This window comes from Plectrocnemia conspersa, unplaced genomic scaffold, assembly GCF_051122295.1.
Source record: "Plectrocnemia conspersa isolate PC_06_02 unplaced genomic scaffold, ASM5112229v1 ptg000014l, whole genome shotgun sequence".
Taxonomy (NCBI): Eukaryota; Metazoa; Arthropoda; class Insecta; order Trichoptera; family Polycentropodidae; genus Plectrocnemia; species Plectrocnemia conspersa.
The window spans coordinates 30,281,991-30,303,041 of record NW_028277178.1 but is presented as its reverse complement, the minus strand read 5'-3'; the positions used below and the strand labels follow the sequence as shown (position 1 = coordinate 30,303,041).

Here is a 21,051-nt window from a genome sequence, read left to right as displayed (position 1 = left end):
GGGATTCACATATTCAGGAAAAAATGTCTTTGATAAAATAATACCGGGTCTAATTGACCTTGTTTTTCATTTCATTGTTAAGTCATCACAATGAGGTGAAAACAATGAAGAGTTTTTGGTGAATTTTGCACAAAATTAGAGTAACGATTGGAAAAATTTACACGACGCGATGAGATATTGTTTTCTCTACAGTGCATTATTGGTATGTGTTCATTTATGATACAGAAATATTAAATATACATGTTTTTTATTTGTCTGATAATTATTATATGACTTGATTTATCATATTAATAAATATTAAATATTATTTTAATTAGAAATCAAATAAATATTTACAAAAAAATGTTGTATTGAATTTTGTGTTTATAATTAATAAAAAAAAGTTTATTTTTAACAATTTTCGATATTATAAAATATTTTTACTTTTTATTTAAAATTAAATATTTGTATAAAAATAATTGTCTTATAAATAAACACTGCCACTGTATCCACTATCACCTAATCTTGATTAATATTCTCACAACACATAATTTAATAAAATAGTGTAATTACGTCCATTAAAGTGTCAAAAATTGAATAATTTATTGCGTAGGTTATTTATAATCAATTTGTTCCGAATAAATTTTCGCCACTTTTACTTTTGGAACAGGATGAAGATGACTGGTGAAAGTAACAGCATCGGGTTTCTTGTCTCCCTGCGCGTTCATATCACACAGGTGTATACTGAGAGTTCTTGACCTTCGAATAAATTATTATGAATTAGGCCCTATTAATTTCACATTTACATTCTACCGAACTAATAGCATCTAATATAAAAATAATAAGTAACACTCAATACATTTAAAACGTCGTTAATGTAAGCTGTAAAGGGAAAACCAGATCAATCTAGAAAGCGAACAGTAAATGGAAGTAATATATAATCATCATATTCAGATACTAATAAATATATATTTCTTAGGCAAAAAACGCATTTGATACAAAACATCTGTGTGTTTAGTAAGAGTGGTTCTAGATAGAATCAAACAATAATAATTCATTTCTAACTGTGATACTGGTCAAGGCGTTTTCTTGCAAAATTTTAAATTAGAGGAAGTCCATCTGAGATTGATAGTTCGATAGCATTTTATTTTGTGTTTGTGCATGCTTAGTTAGGAATCACAGAAAATTTAGCGTTTCTTTGTGAAGATTATTCGCTTAGAGTCAAATGCGTAAACAGAGCGTGAAACCATTCTATCCGAATTTCTTATTTGTAAAAACCGTAGAAGCGCTTTTAGTGTTGTTGTTGTTTATAATTAATTAAATGAGTCGTTAAATGTGCCAAAGAAGGTTTGCTCTAGTAAAAAGTTAACAGTTTAAAACATTTTTTGCTAGGGTAATCACTCTCACGTAAAATAAACCACAATGTGACGCAACAAATTGTAGCCATCACAGAAGAAATTTATTATGTTATATTAGATGTAACAATAATTTCACTCATTATATACAATGAAAATTATTTTTATGTAACTGTGTAAAACATTTTAGGCAATTTTGGTTAAAAGCATTTATTTTCTATAATATTGCGGTTAAAGTATGCATCTTTAAATTTATATACTACAATTTTAGCTGTGGTTTAGAAATTTTTATAAGCATATTTTTTTTAAGAATTAAGGTATTAACTTAATTTTGTATACCTTATTCTCAAATCAGTTAGATAATCGTTATCATAAATCAGATAGAAGAACCACTAAGAGCTTGGGATCTTTTGTCTGATTAAGATATCACGATTTATATTCAAGTAAATGTAAATAGTACTAATATGCAATTTAAGATAATGTGGTTTGTAGATAGAGTTGGGAAAAAAAATTCAAAGTTTGTAAAAATCAGTTGGCAAAAATATGTTAAAAAGTATCTTCAGGCTCTCTATAAATAAAAACAGTAAATTATAATATTAATTTAAATGTAGTATCAACAGTTAATTTATATCTAAACCAAATATTTTTAATATTTCATATAATTGTAAAATAAATATGTATATTAGGTTAGTAAATATATTTTTAGATCGAAAAAATTGTACAAAAGGAGAAATTGTTGCTGAAATTAATCATTATTTTTGCTGATTATCACAATAATTTATTAAGCAGATTAAATGCAAAAAATGTGTACTAGATTTTTAACAATAATATTGTAGTTAATGATTATAATAAGTCAGAATTTAAACTAGCATTATATATCAGTGCTCAAAGAGTAATACCTATATGACAATGGTTAGAATCTTATATAAATCCTAATGCTTTTTAAATTTTTATCGTTCTTAAAAGGTCAAAATTATTGATTATTAAATACCTCTTATTTTAATAAATCATCACATATTAGTCAATGACTAATGAATATTGATTTTAGTCCGAAGTTTCATTTCTTACTTATATATATTATAAATTCTTTATATTTTTAAGTATACAAATATCTAATCGTAAACATTTTATATTTCTATATTAAAAAATAATTAAAATCAGTATTAAATTTTATTTTTATTATTCCATGCTGCTTTTAAAAACTATTCAATTGCTGTTTATATAAAAATTTCATAAATAATTATCAATATAGCAGGGTGTTATTAAAATATATAAAGTTAAAAAGTCAATAGCTTGTTTATATGAGATTTTATGAAATTTCGGAGATTATAATTAGTTTTTTTTTATATTCCCTATGCCTCATTTTTTAGCTTAGCCATGTCTGTCATAAATAACTAAAAAATAAAAATATATAAATAAGCTATAAATAATGCAGGCACGTATTTATTATAAAATTGTGTTTTTAGAGTTTAGTGAAATATGTATATATAAATTTTAAAAAATGAAGATATTTCATTACACATGAACGAATATATTAGATAAACAAATATTTTGTAATGGGTCGATTTATTAACTATGATCAAAAATTAGGTGGCGCTCTTGTATCTGACGAGACGGCGGCATAGGGCAACACATCCTTTGGTGGACCTCGACGGTAAGACGGCGACCGGCGGCGCTTCTTCCACCAATCTTTTGTATCGTCATTTATATGTAAGTTATTTTTAACAATTTTATTAAACACTACTGCCGCGGCCCAATCTGTGTCTACTTGACAACTATCTCAACCCGTCCGTCAAAATTTTAAAACAAAAAAATAAAAAATATTCGGTATTCTAATAGTTGAATTTTCGGATTAAAATCTAATTGTAGCGCATTAGGATAAACACCTGTCTTGTTAATACAACCACAAGATTAGAAAATTCTGTTTGAAAATGTCCGTGAAAACTAGTTAGATATCTGCATACAAAAAAAATGCAAAAAAAATTTCCGAATCTAATGTAAAACAATTTTGCCCGCCCACTTTATTTTTTTTTTAATCATGGTAGTAAAGCATTTATTTTATAAGTAAATAAATTTATAAGCTACATTTTTAAAGTAAGTTTATAGATTAAATAAAACTGAACTTAAAACATTATTATAAATATAAACGAATATTTGTACAAATATTATGTTAAAATATCGAGTATATAGTATAACCGCGAGAGAAAACAGTCAATACCGGTATTGACATAATTATATTTTTTTAATTAGTTATAAAATAAGACCAAAAATAATGTTTATTTATTCAAAATCCAAATTAATGTTTTATTGCTTTATGCTGTTATAGATCGTTAAATGTTTTTAAATGTTTGCAAATTTTGCAAAAAAATCTATTGATTCAAAAGTCTAAACCTTTTATTTAAAGATATTAAATAAAGATATAGTAACTATTGTCACTTCTATATCTTTTTGGAAATATATTAAGCTATCAGGTCTAATTTCGACTAAAGTTGCGACATTTATGACCAATTGTCCTTCTGTTTATGCATGTTTCGTGTATCAAACAATTTTCTTCCTTACATTCAGGTTCTTCTAAAAATATTTTATACGCTGATTCATTATTGTGTTGTCTTCAATTACTGATATATACAATATTATGACTGTGAACGTCAACCTTTTTGTGCTATTTATTTTTTCACTTTCATATATTTACTATTTGTCAGAAAAAATATTTTTAAAAATATGGGCGCCAAATTTTTTTATTTTTAGAACAATAAGTCTAAATTTTTATGTAAGGGTCCAGAGCACCACTCGGCAATTTATTCTAATAAAATATAAACATATTGGTATATTACTCATTATTTTTGGTCAGTTACGATTTTCCGAAAGAACCTTATGAGAAAAATAGTGCGTATAAAAATTGTAAATCTGATTATTTAAATTGCGACATATTTTTTTTTCAGAAAAATTGATATAATTTGTTTAAATAATCCTATTTTAATTTATGAATATTTTATATTTATGTTAGAGTTTCTTGCTAATTTTTATTTTTGAAAGATATATCTCTCGTATACGTAAATACTGCATAATTTTTACAATGATATCCTACGCCGAAAACTTTACTTAAGTTGATCTTTTTCAATATAAAATATTTTATTCTCTGCTTTTGCTTTCAAACAATTTTTTGTAGTTCTATGCCATGAAGCTATCGTTTTCAGCACTTAAAATGTACGGAATTGAAAAAAAAAATTTTTTTGGTACTACCGGTAATTAATTTTGTTACACCGGTAGTACCAAAGGTCGATTTTTGACCCAATACCGGTATTGACGGTATTAAGTAGTTGTAAAACGGGTGATAATATTCGCCATTCCAATATTAAATTATTTGGATTAGAGTTTTAATTGTGTTGCTTTAAATCAAAAATAAATTACAGATTAATTAGTAAACTTATATTCTTTCTAATTTAGATTAAAAAATCTATGTTAAATAAATCTATATCTGAAGACCTAAAATATTAATCCAAAAAGACAATCGCATGTGATGTTTCAATTTGGCAATCTATAATATACTATAAGACAGAATACACATGTGTCTCTCTGTCACAATAACACTGATGTGTTGAAGAGTAGCGACGTAACATTTGCACATGTCATTCATGTTGCTATTTCTAAGCCTACTGTGCTATTTTAAATTTTAAAATTTAATGGTTAAGGCATTTTATATCTTAGTGTTATGTTAATTATACTGAATAAAGTATTTGTAATTATAACGAAATTCATAATGTAAGCACACGCCAAGGAAAACTTATTAATTATATGGGTTTTTAATAGTAAAACAAGCATAAGCATACATTGAATAATTTTTATTTAGTGGAAAGCATGTAGCTTATATTAAAATTTAGAATAAATAAATGTCGATCTTTAAAGTTAAAAAAAAGCTGAATCTTACTTCGAAATTATACCTAACCACTGTATAACTGATTTAAGGATACAATGAAGTGATTGATTTATATTGATTCAATTTTTTTTTTAATATTAGTATTTATTTAACTGGTTTTCCTACATATGTGATTATTAAAATTAATTATGTTGATCCTATTTAGTAAATCTAAAAATATTTTAATTTATTATATTTTGAGATTTATTTACTTTTATGTATATTAAGTATAACATAAATAAAAAGTTACAATATTGTAGTGATTTGAGCTAAATTTACATTTAATATGACACATAAGTGTATTTTAATCAATTAACATTTTGACCGACTAACTGCTTGTTTTAGGGTGACCTGAGATTAGTCGATAATATTTTTTTAATAAAAGTATACCCAAAAATATATTCCTTGATATTAATAAACTTTATAGATTACCGTTAGATTTAATGAATAATTTAAATCAACTACAATGCCTCTAAAACACTTTGATAATGACCATATATTATTATTCTGACAACCTGGCATCATAAAACTGACCTTGAGGTTAAAATAACGATCAAATAATTTAAATACTGACTAAAAAATTGATTCTGACTAGCTGTCAAAATATTTCTTAGCATTTTAATCTCCACTTTAAATGCTAACCATTTAATGTGAATTCCATATAACTAATATAAATTCCGACCCAAGAAATCGATTTCAAAATAAATGCTTTATAAATATTTTATAGACTTTGTCATTGCTGATTGGTTCCTAACAGTTTAGCTATATTTTTTCTATTTTTTTTTGTAGTTAATCTACTAATAATTTGCATATGATAATTAATGTAAAGCAATTTACATTATATAAGTTATTATAAAATATTTAAACGTTCACATGATTTGAGCAAATGGATGAGTGACTTTTTACAACTCACGGAACATTTACCATATGCCGTCTTTCGTATAATTAACTTCGCCTTGCATAATTGCAAGACATAACAAACTAGAAAGAAACAGTATTGTTTTAACACGATTTCTGATTATAAAAACGCTCAGGTTTATTACGCAACATCATGTTAATTTAGGAATACAATTATTTTTATGATGTCCATAAAGGTTGCATAGAAATGGTGAATATGTTTTAAGTAATCGAAGTAACAGTAAGGAAAGAATAAATAACGGTTTACGCGTGCCTAATGGAAGTACTGTGTACTGCCTGGTTCTCAAACTGTTCGATACCATGTGAGCGACACGACCGTCTTGGCAATTAGTGGTGTACCCCTAGCGGGTGTTTGGCACTGATTTGAATTTTTAAACAATTCCAAAATTCGTGATATACCAGTATAATTTCGCCCGTTACCGTGGGACGATAGGTACCGTTTTGCGACTTGGCTATTGTTTCGCTCCTTATGCAGACGACTTCATAATGTGAAATTAATATGCGAGAAGGTGATTAATGGCGAAAAGCGCTACTCGTGACCTTAAACGATAACTAAGGGACGTATTCAAATCATATAAATGTTGTATAATGAAAGAGCATATCATAAAGAATAAATTAAAAATACATTATCTTATGCAATAGAAAAAATACTTTATTTATTTAAAATAGGCGTCTATTTATTATTTTTTTGCAAAAATTTGATAAAATATGAGGTTCGAATCACTATAAAAATATTTCACATATTAAAAAACACGTGTATGTTACAATTTTATTAGCATATTATTCAGTAACTGTATCTTGTATAAATAATAATTGTAAATACACGATGCCTTTGTAATGAAAATTTCATGGTGGTGCCTTTGAAGATCAAATCGTAAATTACACATTGAAGCAAACTATGTACGTTATAAAAATATTTGTGTTCATTTATAAATTATTAAAAAAAATAGTTTCAAGTAAAATTTTGCCAATGACCCAATTCTTGTATATATATTTTTATATTAGAATATATGGTACATATTTAATTTATTAAATCGCAAGATTTGCCCTCTTAATATTATTTTTTTAGTATTAAAGTACAAAAAGTTAAATGTAAAATATTAGTTGAGTAAAAAAATCAGTAAAAAAACTCTCATCATTTTTCGTTATTGTAGTGATTTATATAATATACTGTTGTAATTGTTTTTATGCTTTAATTAAATATTTTTTCACGGCTACGCCTAGCTATATTATTAAACTGATTAAATATATTTTATGAGCTTTTTTTATTAAGAATATGTATGGTATTTTAGAAATTATCAAACACTTATTAAACAAATCAGGTTAATCAACCTTCGTGATTTAAAGTTTGGAAAATTATAATTTATGTATAATTAATAAATTAATTTCATATAAAAAAGTGTATACCAAAAAAATTATATGCTGGAATACATAAAAACATTATATTACAAATTTAATTTCCTTATATTTAACAAATTTTTAACTACATTTTAGTGTCTAAAACCGAAATTGCAGTAGCAATAATTAAATACTGAGCCATCGTTATTCTTTTTTAGGGCATATGAGTGGTCATAATCTGCCAAAATTGGCGATCGGCACGTGCGCTTGTATAATGCTCACTTTTATGAAGTTGAAAATATACATTGGCTATGGTATCGCAATTCATTGTTTAGGTGTATTTGCAATTGGTCTTGATCCACCTAAACATGCGAAAGGTACATGCGCTTATATAATGCCAGCATGACAAATACTTGTTCTTAGCAAGAAAATAACTGTACCGCGTTATTTATTATTAGCTTTGTTTATGTTTATTTTCAAGGTGTATTTTCAACTGGTCTTAATCCGCCCAAACAAGCGACCGGCACGTGTAGTTGTATAATGCCAGTGTGACAATTACTTTTTCTTAGCAAGTCGCAAATAAGTGTTATTATGCTTTTAATATAAGTCGCGACAAAACTTAGTTTCACGCTTAGTGAATCGTCTTAATAAAAAATAAAAATGTAAAGTAATATTTATAGTAAATTGTTAAAAAGTAACTGATTCTGATATGATATGTGAGTGTACCTCAATGCAAAGTCAAAGGAGTAGAAAACGTTTACATTCAATAAAAAAAAATTGAAAAAAAATAGCTACATTTTATTCGATTCTTAAGTTAAAAAAAATAAAAAAAAATGTTATAAGATTAATGCTAAGCTTAAATAAGCGGTAGAGAGATTTTTTTTATATATTTTATCTGTAGCTGAATTACGATCAAAGACTGAAAAAATATTGTCCTGCAGCTTAATGATTTATAAATAGTTAATTTGTATGTTTTCTGTAACGCGACATAAATAAAGATAAACTTTTAAATTTAAAAAAAATAGTAAATTTAATTTAATTGAAAGTTTGCAATTTAGTTACATGTTTAATTGTATGCTATGAGTAATCGGCGGACGAGGCACCGCTGGTCGTCATGGTCTGGCCAATAATGTGCTGCCCTCCTACGCTATACGTTAGTGTTACTAGAGTGCCGCCTAATTTTGGCCATAATAAATAAATAATACAGTATTAAATTCTGATGTCATTATATAATAATTAAAAAACAAATTAGACTACAGGTACACCTAAATGCAGTTGGATAATGTCCATTGTGTGACAGTGCTTTCTTAACTATTAAAATATCTCAGCTTCTAGGAAGAATTGCGACAATGGAACATCGAGATGCACACGTTAAACGTTTTCGCTTTCACTTCCTTATTGAGTAGCAGAAAGCTTTATGTTTTATTTGACAATCATAAAGATTGTCATATTTCTAAAGAAACATTAATGTTCCATACCGCCATATAGCTAAATAAATAATTAAGCGATCGACATTACAACAGTCAAAATATGACTTTCTATTTTATATGTTTGTTATTATTTTTTATGTTATGGCAAGATCATTCATCAGCGTTACGAATTCCTTTTATGACTTGATAAGTTGTTTACGCTCGTCCGGTGTACCTAATCAATAAATTTCGGCGGCTTCTGATTTAATGATAAAAATATAAATAAAAATAACGCGCAGAAAACTTGTCAGGTATTCAACATTGCTGTTAGAAAGTGTGAGAAAATTCCTAAAATTGGATACGAGTTTTATGACAGGCCTAACAGCAATTTTCACGGTTGGAAATGTCTCTGTTTCAAGTGTCCAATGGAAAATTGTGTTGTTTTTAAACGTTTGACACGATCGAGGTTAGTTTTTTAAGTAATTGAAGAGAGATTTTTTACTTAACACTTTTTCAACATAATAGATGTTTTTTATTATCATTTTCTTCGTGATGATTAAGAAATTATGAATTTGACATTGAATATGTCGTCCTTGAGAAAAATCTTCCATGAGTCTGACCTAAATGAATCGCCTACTTTTGCGATAGCCGATGGCGTGCTAAGCAAGTCGGCAAATGTTTGAACTAGAAGATCTTTTCTGGCCCATTGTGAGCCATGGTGAGAAACGGACCATGTGCAGAGATTTCTCCTTATTGTTATGTGATCTGTCAAGATATTATGTGTTCTATTTAAATCGAACCGAGCAAAACGAGAAGCTCGCGTGGCCGACGTCTGATTATGACACTGATAATCCGAAGAACGATATTTTTCCACCTTTGTGTCGGGAAACTCTGCGAAAGGTCAGATAAACAACACTATACAAGTTGAAAATATTTGCATTGTATTTTTTATTCATTGATAAAGATATTCAAGTAATTTTTATGATATTAATAATATTTTACATAAAGAAAAAGAGCATTGAAATTTTTACAAAAGTTTTGTTTAATTAAACATAATGAATTCACTTATAATTTTAGGCTTTATTCTTATCCACAAAAAAATGTTGCAAAAATAATTTATGTATTGATCTCATGACGATCTTAAAGATTTCGCATTTCTAAGTTAGAAAATAATTCAGATATGTAGCTGTTGCTTTTTTTAACGTATTTAAGTGCAATCGCACAGTTTTAATCTTTGAATATTTGGCTATGCTAAAGATAAAAAATAATTTGATATTCCTTGACATTTAAAAAAAATGTTCAGAAACTAGGTTATTTAAATCATTACTAAGCAATATTATCCAAAACATAGCAAAAAACTGGTTTTGATGAAGACATAAATATAAATGACAGACCGGAAAAGTTATATCAGAATTAAATTAGGAAGTAGTAATTTTTTAGAAATAAGGTTGTTAAAAAAACTTATGACTGTTTTAGATATATTACTTAGCTCGTTAACCGAACGTTAATTAACTAATTTTTAAGTTCTTAAATCATAATATTTTTTTCCATTCTAAAAAAACATGATTGGTATCGAGAATAATTAATTTAAAGTTAATTAGGAAAATGGCTTTTTTAAAGACAAAAACTTGAGTTGCAGACTAGAAAAGTAAAATAAAAATGAAGTTAAGAAGCTGTAGGTTTTTTTCAAAATAAAAGGTTTGCTAAAAATAAAAAAAACGCCGGAACTTCAGTTTATTTTGGGTTTATGTGTCGATTCATAAACTATAAAAAAATATTTGGTGCTTAACAAAAAAATTTTACTTTGTACATATTGCTCTTCTTAAATTATAATGTATATTCTTTGAAAAATTACAAATAAAACTCGGTAATCTGTGTTTTAACAGCAAATTTCATAATTAGGTTCAAATCTGTTTGTAACAGTAGATTTATTGTACATATTTCGATTGGAATCTGCTATCTGGTTATTTGAAACCTTCTTAAAAATCTTTACTTACCATATTTATATTACATATTCTATAAATCATAAAATAATATTTTTTGGTAAACTTCACCTAATCCTAATTATATATGTTTTATTTTATATTTACAAATTTACAAAATAAAAAGTATATCATAATTTCTAGTTTGAAATTTCATAATATTCTTTGTTAAAAATATTAAGCAATGTTGTATCTAGTCTATTAGCTAAGTTTTTGAATTATTTTTTTTATATTTTACATTTAAATTAGTTATAAAAGACCCGGTAAATATGCCATTAAACTAAGTGGTTAATGGTTTTTAATTTTTGTTTACTCAAATAGATTATTACTTATTTAAATAAATAAATTACAGTTTATAAAAAGCATAAAAAAACGCTTTCAGATATTGTGCTTTATTTTAATAATTTTTTAACACTTTTGGTTTAGCTGCGTATTAAAAATTACTTTTTTATGCATTTTTATGATTTAAAATGATAAACATATTATTTACCAATTTTCGAATTAGAAAAATTGACATATTTTACAAGTAAAATCTTCTAAATATGCTTAAAACTTTCATAAAAAAATAATACTGTTTTTTGTTAATGTAGTGTAATAATTAATCTATTAGCTCAATTTAATTAGATTTTAATAATGTTGCGTCAAAATTACCTCTGCAATAAATTAAATTAAATTAAACTAATAGTTCCTTTCGAATTTACCAAAAATCAGAGTAGTTTCAGTAACTTAGTGGTAAAAAAGTAAGAAACATTTCATTTTATCAGATATATTAATTCAGTATCCCTTTATTTAATAATTGGACTATTTAAACAGTCGAAAAGCATTTAGGACTTTAAACGTTAAGACAAAGAGGGACATTTTTGAGAAAATTAAACACAACTTATATAAATCAGTAGTTTTTTCTTAAACATTATTAGTCCCATTTTTTTATTTTTTTGCCAGAATACGCAAAAAAACATTTAAATTATTCTGTAAATATTTTTGATAAATTCTTAAAACAAGCTGCCGTCATCTTGTGAGGTTTAACTGTAACGTTCATGTTTCCGTTATCTCTAAATTTGTTATTGATAGAGCAGATGCTTACAACTAAATCACTACCTTAAGGACTATAATCAAAACTTAAGGCAAGGCTTCGATACGTTGATACTTTCTACTCAGAACTTTACCATATAACTACTAACTCACTTTTGATTTAGAGTAACTAGGGTTTAACTCAACTCGCACTAAGCAGAGTAACGCAAAATTGGCTATGACGACCTTTAGATACCCGAGAAAAATAATCTTTTCCACTTTGATTGTCTGATTTGTTCCAGCAAAGCAGTCACACTAAATCTCTATTAAATAAGCTTACTCTCTAATATGACGCAACACTTTGAATAATATAGACTCAGAATATATTATAACTTAAAAGTATATATTAATAATATATTAGAGTAACAAAAATATTACATACAATGCAAAAAAGTATGACAAGTACAAATCAGAGCATAATTTTCTATACAATTTTTTTTTTATATTTGTAGTATTTCATTGTAGTCAAGTTTAGTGTCAGTGAAATAATGCATACATATTTTCCTCAAATTGTAACAAGATTAATTTAATATGCTATTTAGATAATACTTAAAACGGGAAACTAAAAAAATATTATAAATAAAATTTATTTAAAAAAATTTACTTTTACGTATATTTATTTTTAGAAATAATTATTTTAATCCTATATTATTATCTAAGCATCTGATCCGTTGATGGTGGTCAAGTGTAAAATTGTGTTTAATTGCTGTTTGAATATTGTATTATGCATTTTATTTTACTTAGCAAACATTTCCTGATGGTCACATTGCGTGTAAGTTGCCACTGATTCTCGCTAAGTGATTAGAAACAGATAATGTACAGAAAAAAATAGCAAAGTGCAGTGACTGCTGCATACAACCGATGCGATGTCAAGTTCATTGCATCTTGCATGGAACGAACTGCTAAGATGGAATGCAATTAAATCGTGTGCGATACGCATGATTGTTGAGAACCATTGTCTTTCCGTGAACGTCATGTCACGTGTGATTTTTCATATATATTTACATTTAATAATATATGATGAAACGTAATTATTATTTCTTAACATCACGTGAGAAAGCTAATAATGGGACGTCACTGACTCTTACAAATTATAACATCTGGATAAAGAAATATTTTTTTAAATTATTTAAGAAACAATTTTCTGATAAATTAAATTTTTATTTATTAGTAATGATCATAAATAACACAAAAAAATAAAAAAAACAGCTAACATAACCGACAGTTTATTATAGTATTTTTATACTCTTTATCTTTTTATAGACATTCAACATTTTTAATAATGAATTATCACTCATAAATAATTTTTCAGCTTCTTTCATTATTTAATAATTATTTTATTATTTAATAAACTTTTATTAGTTTAATTATTTTTTTTAAATATCAAAAGCTATTCAGCATCACATAAACAATCGATTTTTAAGTACATAGTATATAAAATTGATTTATCTTAACTTTGCAAGTACTGTTTTATTTAAAAAATAATTGAAACTGTTTGTTCAATAAATATATCTAATATAATAAAACGCTTTTTAATGAATATTAAAGTGCTTTAAATTATTACAAAAAACAGGTGCGTGTTTGTGGGCAATGAATATTAACGGAGAAGCATCAAACTCGCTACATAATTGCATTATTAACCTAAAATTCCTAATATAATAGAAACTTCACACATGAAGAGCCTAACACGTTTTAAATAATAATATCATAACTATCTATTTTGTGTTTAAAAATACGTTGTTTTTATTTTTTTCTTAAATTAATTGCAAATATTGAATCTTATTGCATTACATTGTAAATTATTAACACCGCTTTTTCTTCTTGCTCAATTACAATATACGTCACATTGCAGTGGTTAATTTTCATACAATGACGAGACAAATGTCGTGTAAAGTAGAGCATTTACGACAATATAGGATTATTAATAATCATAGTCAATATTTCGAAGCGTCTAAAATCATACGTCTTTATCCAACAACAACTTAATGACAGCATTAGTACCGTTTATTTTATATTTTTACAATTTTTATTTAAGAAACACGCGATAACCGAATGTTGGTGCTCTGATGTAATTATAATCATCGTTTTGCATGGTGAATTAAAAAAAACGGATTGTTCTCATGTGTCATATAAAAATATAGCCAGGGAGATAAAGTTGTGCATAAAAAATACAATAAAATAAATACCAACGAAGCACTACTTGATTCAGCCATAATAATTATTTTTTATTGGTTATGATTCTCTACTACAAACTTGTTACGATCTTGTATCGTAATTGTCTATTGTCTCCCTTTTCGACAATGGGAGCTTTTTTTAGTATTACAATGAAGAATTTATGTTTTACGCGGATCTTAAAAATTATATAAAATATGTTTAAAACAAAAATTTCAATGGAATAATTTTAGTTTTGGTGGAGCTCTCATAGCCTATAATAACCATGTACAACAATATTTTTGCCACAAAGACTTCTACGCGGATTCTAGTTGTATTATATTATTTTTTACTGTTTTTTTTTTAATTATTTAAAAATTTAATATACCTCTTAAAATCCGTGAATTATCTTAATTTGCGTTTAAAATATTATAAGGATTCTTCAAAATATAGATAGTATTTTTTTTGCTTCGAAGGCTATTAATTTTTTTACCACAATAATTTAAAACCGCTCTTAATAATTATTCTTTCTAATCGATTGAATTATTAAAAATCTACTTTTAGTACAATTCATTCTATTGCAATTTATTCTATAGCATTCTATTGTTTTTTGCTTCAAAACAAGCGATATATCAGTTCGATCGGACTCCCATACGAGCTATTTTGAGACGTTCTGTATTAAAAAAAATATATATATATTTTTTACAAAATGGCGGCCAATGTAAAAATTAAAAGTGTCATAACTTTGCAAAATAAAATTCTACTGAAAAATGTCGTATGGTAAAAGTGTTTAGAAGCTTGATTTGCATTTAAATACAATTTTTAATTCTTTTTTTTTAATAAAAAACGAGTCTTATGGTAAATTGACCGGGCCCCCATACGAGCTTTTATGCGACTTGGCATAAAGTTAACGCTAATATTTGGTTCCTTTCAAATATTTAGACTTAAATTTTTGACACAAAATACAGCTTTCGAATATACTTATGATACTGTTTAAAAAAATTAAAAATTAAAAAAAAAAAGTTTTTTTTTCCAAAACACGTTTAGTGTTACGAGTCGATCGAACCACTATACATACGCTTATAAAACTTGCAATATAGTTAAGGTCAGTGTGAGCTTATTTATACATATTTAAATTGCAATTTTTGTGACAGTATAGAATTCTTAAGCAACCTGTATATGTTTGTTACAAAATCTAATGTGTCAATTTTTTGCAAAATGGCGACAAGTATAAAAATTCAAATACCCATAACTCAGTAGGTTTAAATTTAAACAAAAAGATCGCTATACATGAAACGTTTAGAAGCCTAAACTACATCTAAATAAAATTTTAAAAAAATAGTTTTTTGCTTCAAAACAAGCTATGTATCAGTTCGATCGGACCCCCACACGAGCCATTTTGAGACTTTTAGAAGAGTTAACGCTCTTAACTGCTTGGTTTTAAAAAATAAAAATTACATTTTTAGTATCGTATAGAACTACTGCAATAATTTGCAGATTTAGGTTTTACTTTAATTTCGTAATTTATTTTTAAGGCTGATGCTCTTAATACGTATATGATGTTTTTTATGTCTGTGTGTTATTAGCAATTTTATCTTTTATTCAAATTGTGGATTACAAAAAAATAATAGACATGTTAAAGAAAGAATAATATTTAAATAATAAAAATATAAGATAAATAACATTATTTTTAACAATAAAAAATAAAATCGCCTACAAAACAATATTTAAGTAATAAATACTTTACATTATTATGTTATTAAAAAATATTTAATTTTGTTGAAATATTTTTTTTTATTTAAATATTTTTAATCCAAACTTAAAGCCAAAAACTTGGTTTTAGGTTAATTAAATTTAATTACATTCTTATACTTCTTAATAAAACAGAGCTTTTTACGAACGATAAGTTTTACCAATATTTAAAAAGGGTATTTTTGTAAGGTAAAACTGATACACTTAATTTTTTTTTAATAAATTTATTTGTTAAATATCGCAAACGTATTTTTAATATATACTAATAAGTAATATCGTTTTTAGCAATAAACCTCAGCTAGAATTTTTCAGTATTTTTAATTTTTTTTTTTCTATAAAATATAATTTTAATTGTTCTACACAACATTTTTTCATATTTTAAATGCAATACTTGTGCCCTTTTTGTATTATTTTTTTGGTTTAGAATTAAAATAATAAAAAGAGCTGATTTCACTTATTATTGTTAATTGAATATTTTATCCTTAAAAAATGTTGCATTAAAAGAATTAAGTCCGTTGAATACGGAGGCTGCAATAAAACTTTCCCACGAAAGTTCCAGATTTTAACCCCATTCAATCTATTATAGCAGTGGTATGTTGGATATTACATTTTTGCTTATTCACTTGAGATGGTCTCTATTTTATTTAATGCAATACTCAATCGAGTTTAAGGTTTACTATACATTTAAACGATTATTGTTTTACCTTGTTTTAACCTTTAAAATAAATATTGCCTTTGGAATTCCACCATACACAAAGAAAATAATTTTTAAGATTCAGTCTGGATTTAGAGGTTGAAATCGCCTTTTTTACGTGATATAGCCACTGTTTTTCTTAGTCATGATTTAAAAAAAACATATTTTTTGTCTCTAGTATTTTAGACAAATGGCTGTAATTGTGTAGGCTGTAGTGATCAGACAATTCATTTTTTGCTAGTTAATTATGAGGTCCAGACCTTTTTTATTCATTTTTTATGTCTCAATTTTAGTATGAAATATGATTATTTCATCCCCTAAGTTATATGGTTTACTTCAAGGCTTATCCATAAATACGAAAACACAAGATTTAATTTTTAAACTATCTTATTGTCGGACATATCTATTTTTAATTGCACAAATATTTTTTTAAGCAGCTGTTTCTTTTTTCCGCCTTTTTTTCATAAGAAATTCATTCAATATGAAGCTCTTTTATAAAATAAGAAATTAATACAATATTTAATTTATTTTTTAAGAGCAAATTTCTCTTGATAATCCCCAATCAAGTAAAAGTGTATTTTTTGGCATTAAACAAAGAGCAATCAAGGCCCTTACATGAAAACTTTAAAAACGTGTTAAAAACAGTCCGAAGTTAACTATTATTAAAAACACAAATATCAGTCTATATAACCTTTATAATCCAAATTAATCTATATAATAATTTAAAACAGATTTAGGAATAAAATATCAATATACAATAGATAAATAAATATATTCCCAAAATAATAGTAATTACTGAGTTACAGAAATAAGCTTTTTAGGGAGTTTTGTATAAAGGTAAAAATATGTATTATAAAAAGTGCTTACATAGCTTTAATACACATTAGTAAAAAATACATTATTTATGAATGATAATTACCATTAAACACAAAAATATACTTTTCTACTTATTTGTATATGCTAAGTATCTATTTAATTAGCAAAATGGATTATGTTAAATTATTTTAATTGTCATATATGTAACATAAAATTATATAATCTCATTGTAATTTCACCTATCACTCACATTAAATCATAAATCACATTAAACCAACACGTCAGCATACTGCGATAATTAATTATCGCATAAGGCGTGTTTTAAAGCTTTATCTATAATTAAGAACGGTATTTTTTAATATTTACTGTTTCATTGAATATCAAGCATTATTTCATTCAAGTATAATAAAATTGCATGCAAAGTAGCTGAATGTTATTTCATAATTGTGAGAATTTTCTATCGCATACACGCCCGCTCTTCCCAAATCACAATCGTCTATCGTTTAATCCATTGTTCCTTCGATTCATATTAAAAATATGTTTTACCACTTACCATTTGTATCCGGTAGATTTGTGCAGAAAATGAGGAATACGATGCTAAATTTGAACAACCTCATCTTTGACGATGTCCTATTAACGTTTTGCATTCTTCTTCCGAACATTTTTTTAACTTAGCATTGTCCATTTCTCGATTATTTAAACACAACTAAGCTTGTCAATTAGCACTGAAAAAATAGGCGTCCATTATGTATTAAAATAATGGCTACACAGCCACAATCAAAGGTCGTTCATTATATTAATACGGCCTTCTTCCGAATAAGGATGTGAAAATCGCTCGGCGTTAAATTGTTTTGGTTTTCAATCGTAAATTGCTATTCTTGATGCACGAAAAAATCTCATATCATCTAATTGCCGGGAGTGTTAATGGTGTGGCAAATTGAATCGAGTGGTTGAAATAGTTTTGAAGAAATCAACGGTGCCATAATCTCATAAATTTTACAGTAAACTTGGCAGATAGCAACTTTCCTAATGCGGTTTGGACACGGTTACTATTATAGTATTGTAGACAAGAGTTACTTGCCTCTGAGTCGATTGACTTTCTTTGGTAAATACAATATGGGAAATGAAAATAATAATTTATTACATAATTATTAAAATTGAATAATTATGAATAAATTACTAATTATATTAATATTATTTGTTATGATGCGAGAGCTTCTAATAAAAATAATTTTAATAATTTAATTATTTTATTACAAAATAATAATATTAAAATAATTATAATATTTAATGAAAATTTTATAGCTATATATTATATAATACAAAAGATGAACAATCTAAGCCTTTTATATACATTGTAAATATCTCTGAATTTTCTGCTAATTTTTAAGCTCATGTTTGTATTTTATTTTACTATATTAAAATATGATTATTTTAATAAAAATAGATTATAATTTTTTTTCAATCCGTATAAATTTTGCTGATTTAATATACTATATATTTATAAAGTAAAAAGTTAATTTAAGTAACTTATCATATTTCGCCTAAAATATTTGACGTATTTTTTTACGTTGTATCTTTCCTTAATTTGTATTATATCTTAGTAATTATAAAAAATTATATAAACCATCAATATTTATAGTTCAATTTTAAGGTATTTTTCTTTATTCTTATTTTTTCTTAAGCTGTTTATATATATAAAAAAAATAGATGCAATAGAATTGTATATAATAATGCAGACTGTTGAATATTGAGTTGTTATTAATAATTTTGTATTATATAAAAACAGACAGTATGTAACATAGTTATTTAATACCCTCTTAATAATTTTGCGCTTGAATTGCATATGGTTAATTATAATTATATGTAATGAAAAGCTGTTTTAAAAAAAATCAAAAAATATTTTAAAGGAATTAAAATATTTATTTTTTACCGGCTATAAACACGTAGTTAAGTAAAATATATTGTATAGTAAAATTATTAAATATTAAGCTGATTTGGTTCTTAACAAATTAAATATTTGACTTAAAATAAAACAAGAATTATTTTTTACGCGCATTTTTATCAATGCGTTCAATCGTCCCAAATTGATAATTAAGGATGTTACTAATCCACCGTTTAAACATTTTACTATAGTGACCGAATTCATACATCCAAGGACGCGTTTCACATTTTAGTATCGTAAAATTTAACCCAGTAACACAGACTTGTTAATTTTTTTTAACTTGCGCGCATCGTCGTAGCGGTACTGCGCCGTAATAGCCAAAATTTAAACAATTACACTAATTAAGCCGTCGGGCGTTTATCTGTGCGATCTAGAGATTTACAGTTCAAAAAACGCGAGTTGAGTAACTTTTCGTGTGATTTATACTAAGGTAAGATTCACTTCCAGAGAAACATCTTGAAATCGCAATAAACGCAAAAGCGTTTGTTATTATGGCGCGAGCGAGTAGCGTTACTTATTCTGATTGAATTATTCATAAGAATCTCTCAACAGTTAAAGAGAAGTTAGTAGCACTTTTTATTACTATTCACACTGACAGTACTCCAATGTTTATGTGGTGTTACTTTTAAAATTACTTTGCGTTACAGTTTCTAAGCATTCAAAACAAACCCAGATCCTAGATATAACATTTAACTTCACTACAATACAATCAAAGGTATTCGATAATTTTTGTTATGAAAATATGAGCTAATATAAAAAAAAACTGGAACGATGAACATGTTTATAAATAAAAAAAGAGAAAATGTACAAGGTGTATTTTAAGCACAAAATTAATTACAGCGCTTGATATGATGAATATGTAAATCTAAACACGGACGTAAATGGAACGATTGTCCGAATAACTTTTTTCGTGCATCAAGTGTTTTAATTAAAAGAAAAAGTAAAGATCAGTTTGGTTATCCATTAATCATATTCCATCCTCTTTTGGACGCTCTGATAAACATGTGGACCCTGAGGTACAACAAGATCACATATAAATTTAATAATTATATTTCAATTACGTCATAATAATCACAAATTAATAAATATTATTTATTATTATTATAGGTATAATTTATTTTTTAACATCACTTATTTATTTATATTATTATTTATTCGTTAGTTAAGTTCCTAGTTACGATTTTCGCTTTGTAACTGGCACGCAGAACTGACGGCGCGACTTTTAACGGCGGAGCGCGAATCATAACTGACCGCACTTTCGGTTAGTTACCGGCAAAGTTAACCGCGGTAACAGGTCTGGTATCCAGTAATAATTTTTCGATCGGATCGATGTGTGCATAGAAAAGAAAGTAAGTAGCAATGTCTGCTTATACTACGTAATGTGACATCCATGAATTATATAATAAATTTAACACTAAGTCTTCTATCGCATTGATATATCACCGAATACTTATTATTAGTGTTTTAATAACATGCTATAAAAGCAATTATTGAATTAAACTATTTACTTTATAATTTTTTATTAAAATTTTATTTGATATAGATTTCTTATTAAGAAATTAACAAATAGAAAAGCGATTCATGACATTCAATGTAGAAATTCCAATAAAAAATCTTAGATAAAAAATTTCAGTGGGCAAAAATGTTTAATAATTAATATAAATATTTAATATTTTTTTATTTTGTATTTTTTGCTATTTATATAAACTATTGAAAACACGTTAA

General features: G+C 26.0%; 1 protein-coding gene across 1 annotated transcript in view; it reads right to left on the bottom strand.

Moving 5' to 3' along the window:
• The window catches only part of Cad89D (cadherin 89D), a 65,637-nt gene extending 45,125 nt beyond the window's left edge, over window positions 1–20,512 (bottom strand). The window contains exons 1-2 of the mRNA XM_088204079.1: window positions 20,388–20,512; window positions 17,935–18,106 (exon numbers count right to left, since the gene is read on the bottom strand). Of these exons, the coding sequence (XP_088060205.1) occupies window positions 17,935–18,043 (109 nt within the window). The 5' untranslated portion in view covers window positions 18,044–18,106; window positions 20,388–20,512. The remainder of the gene's footprint in view (window positions 1–17,934; window positions 18,107–20,387) is intronic.
• Between the last annotated feature and the right edge of the window lie 539 nt (window positions 20,513–21,051).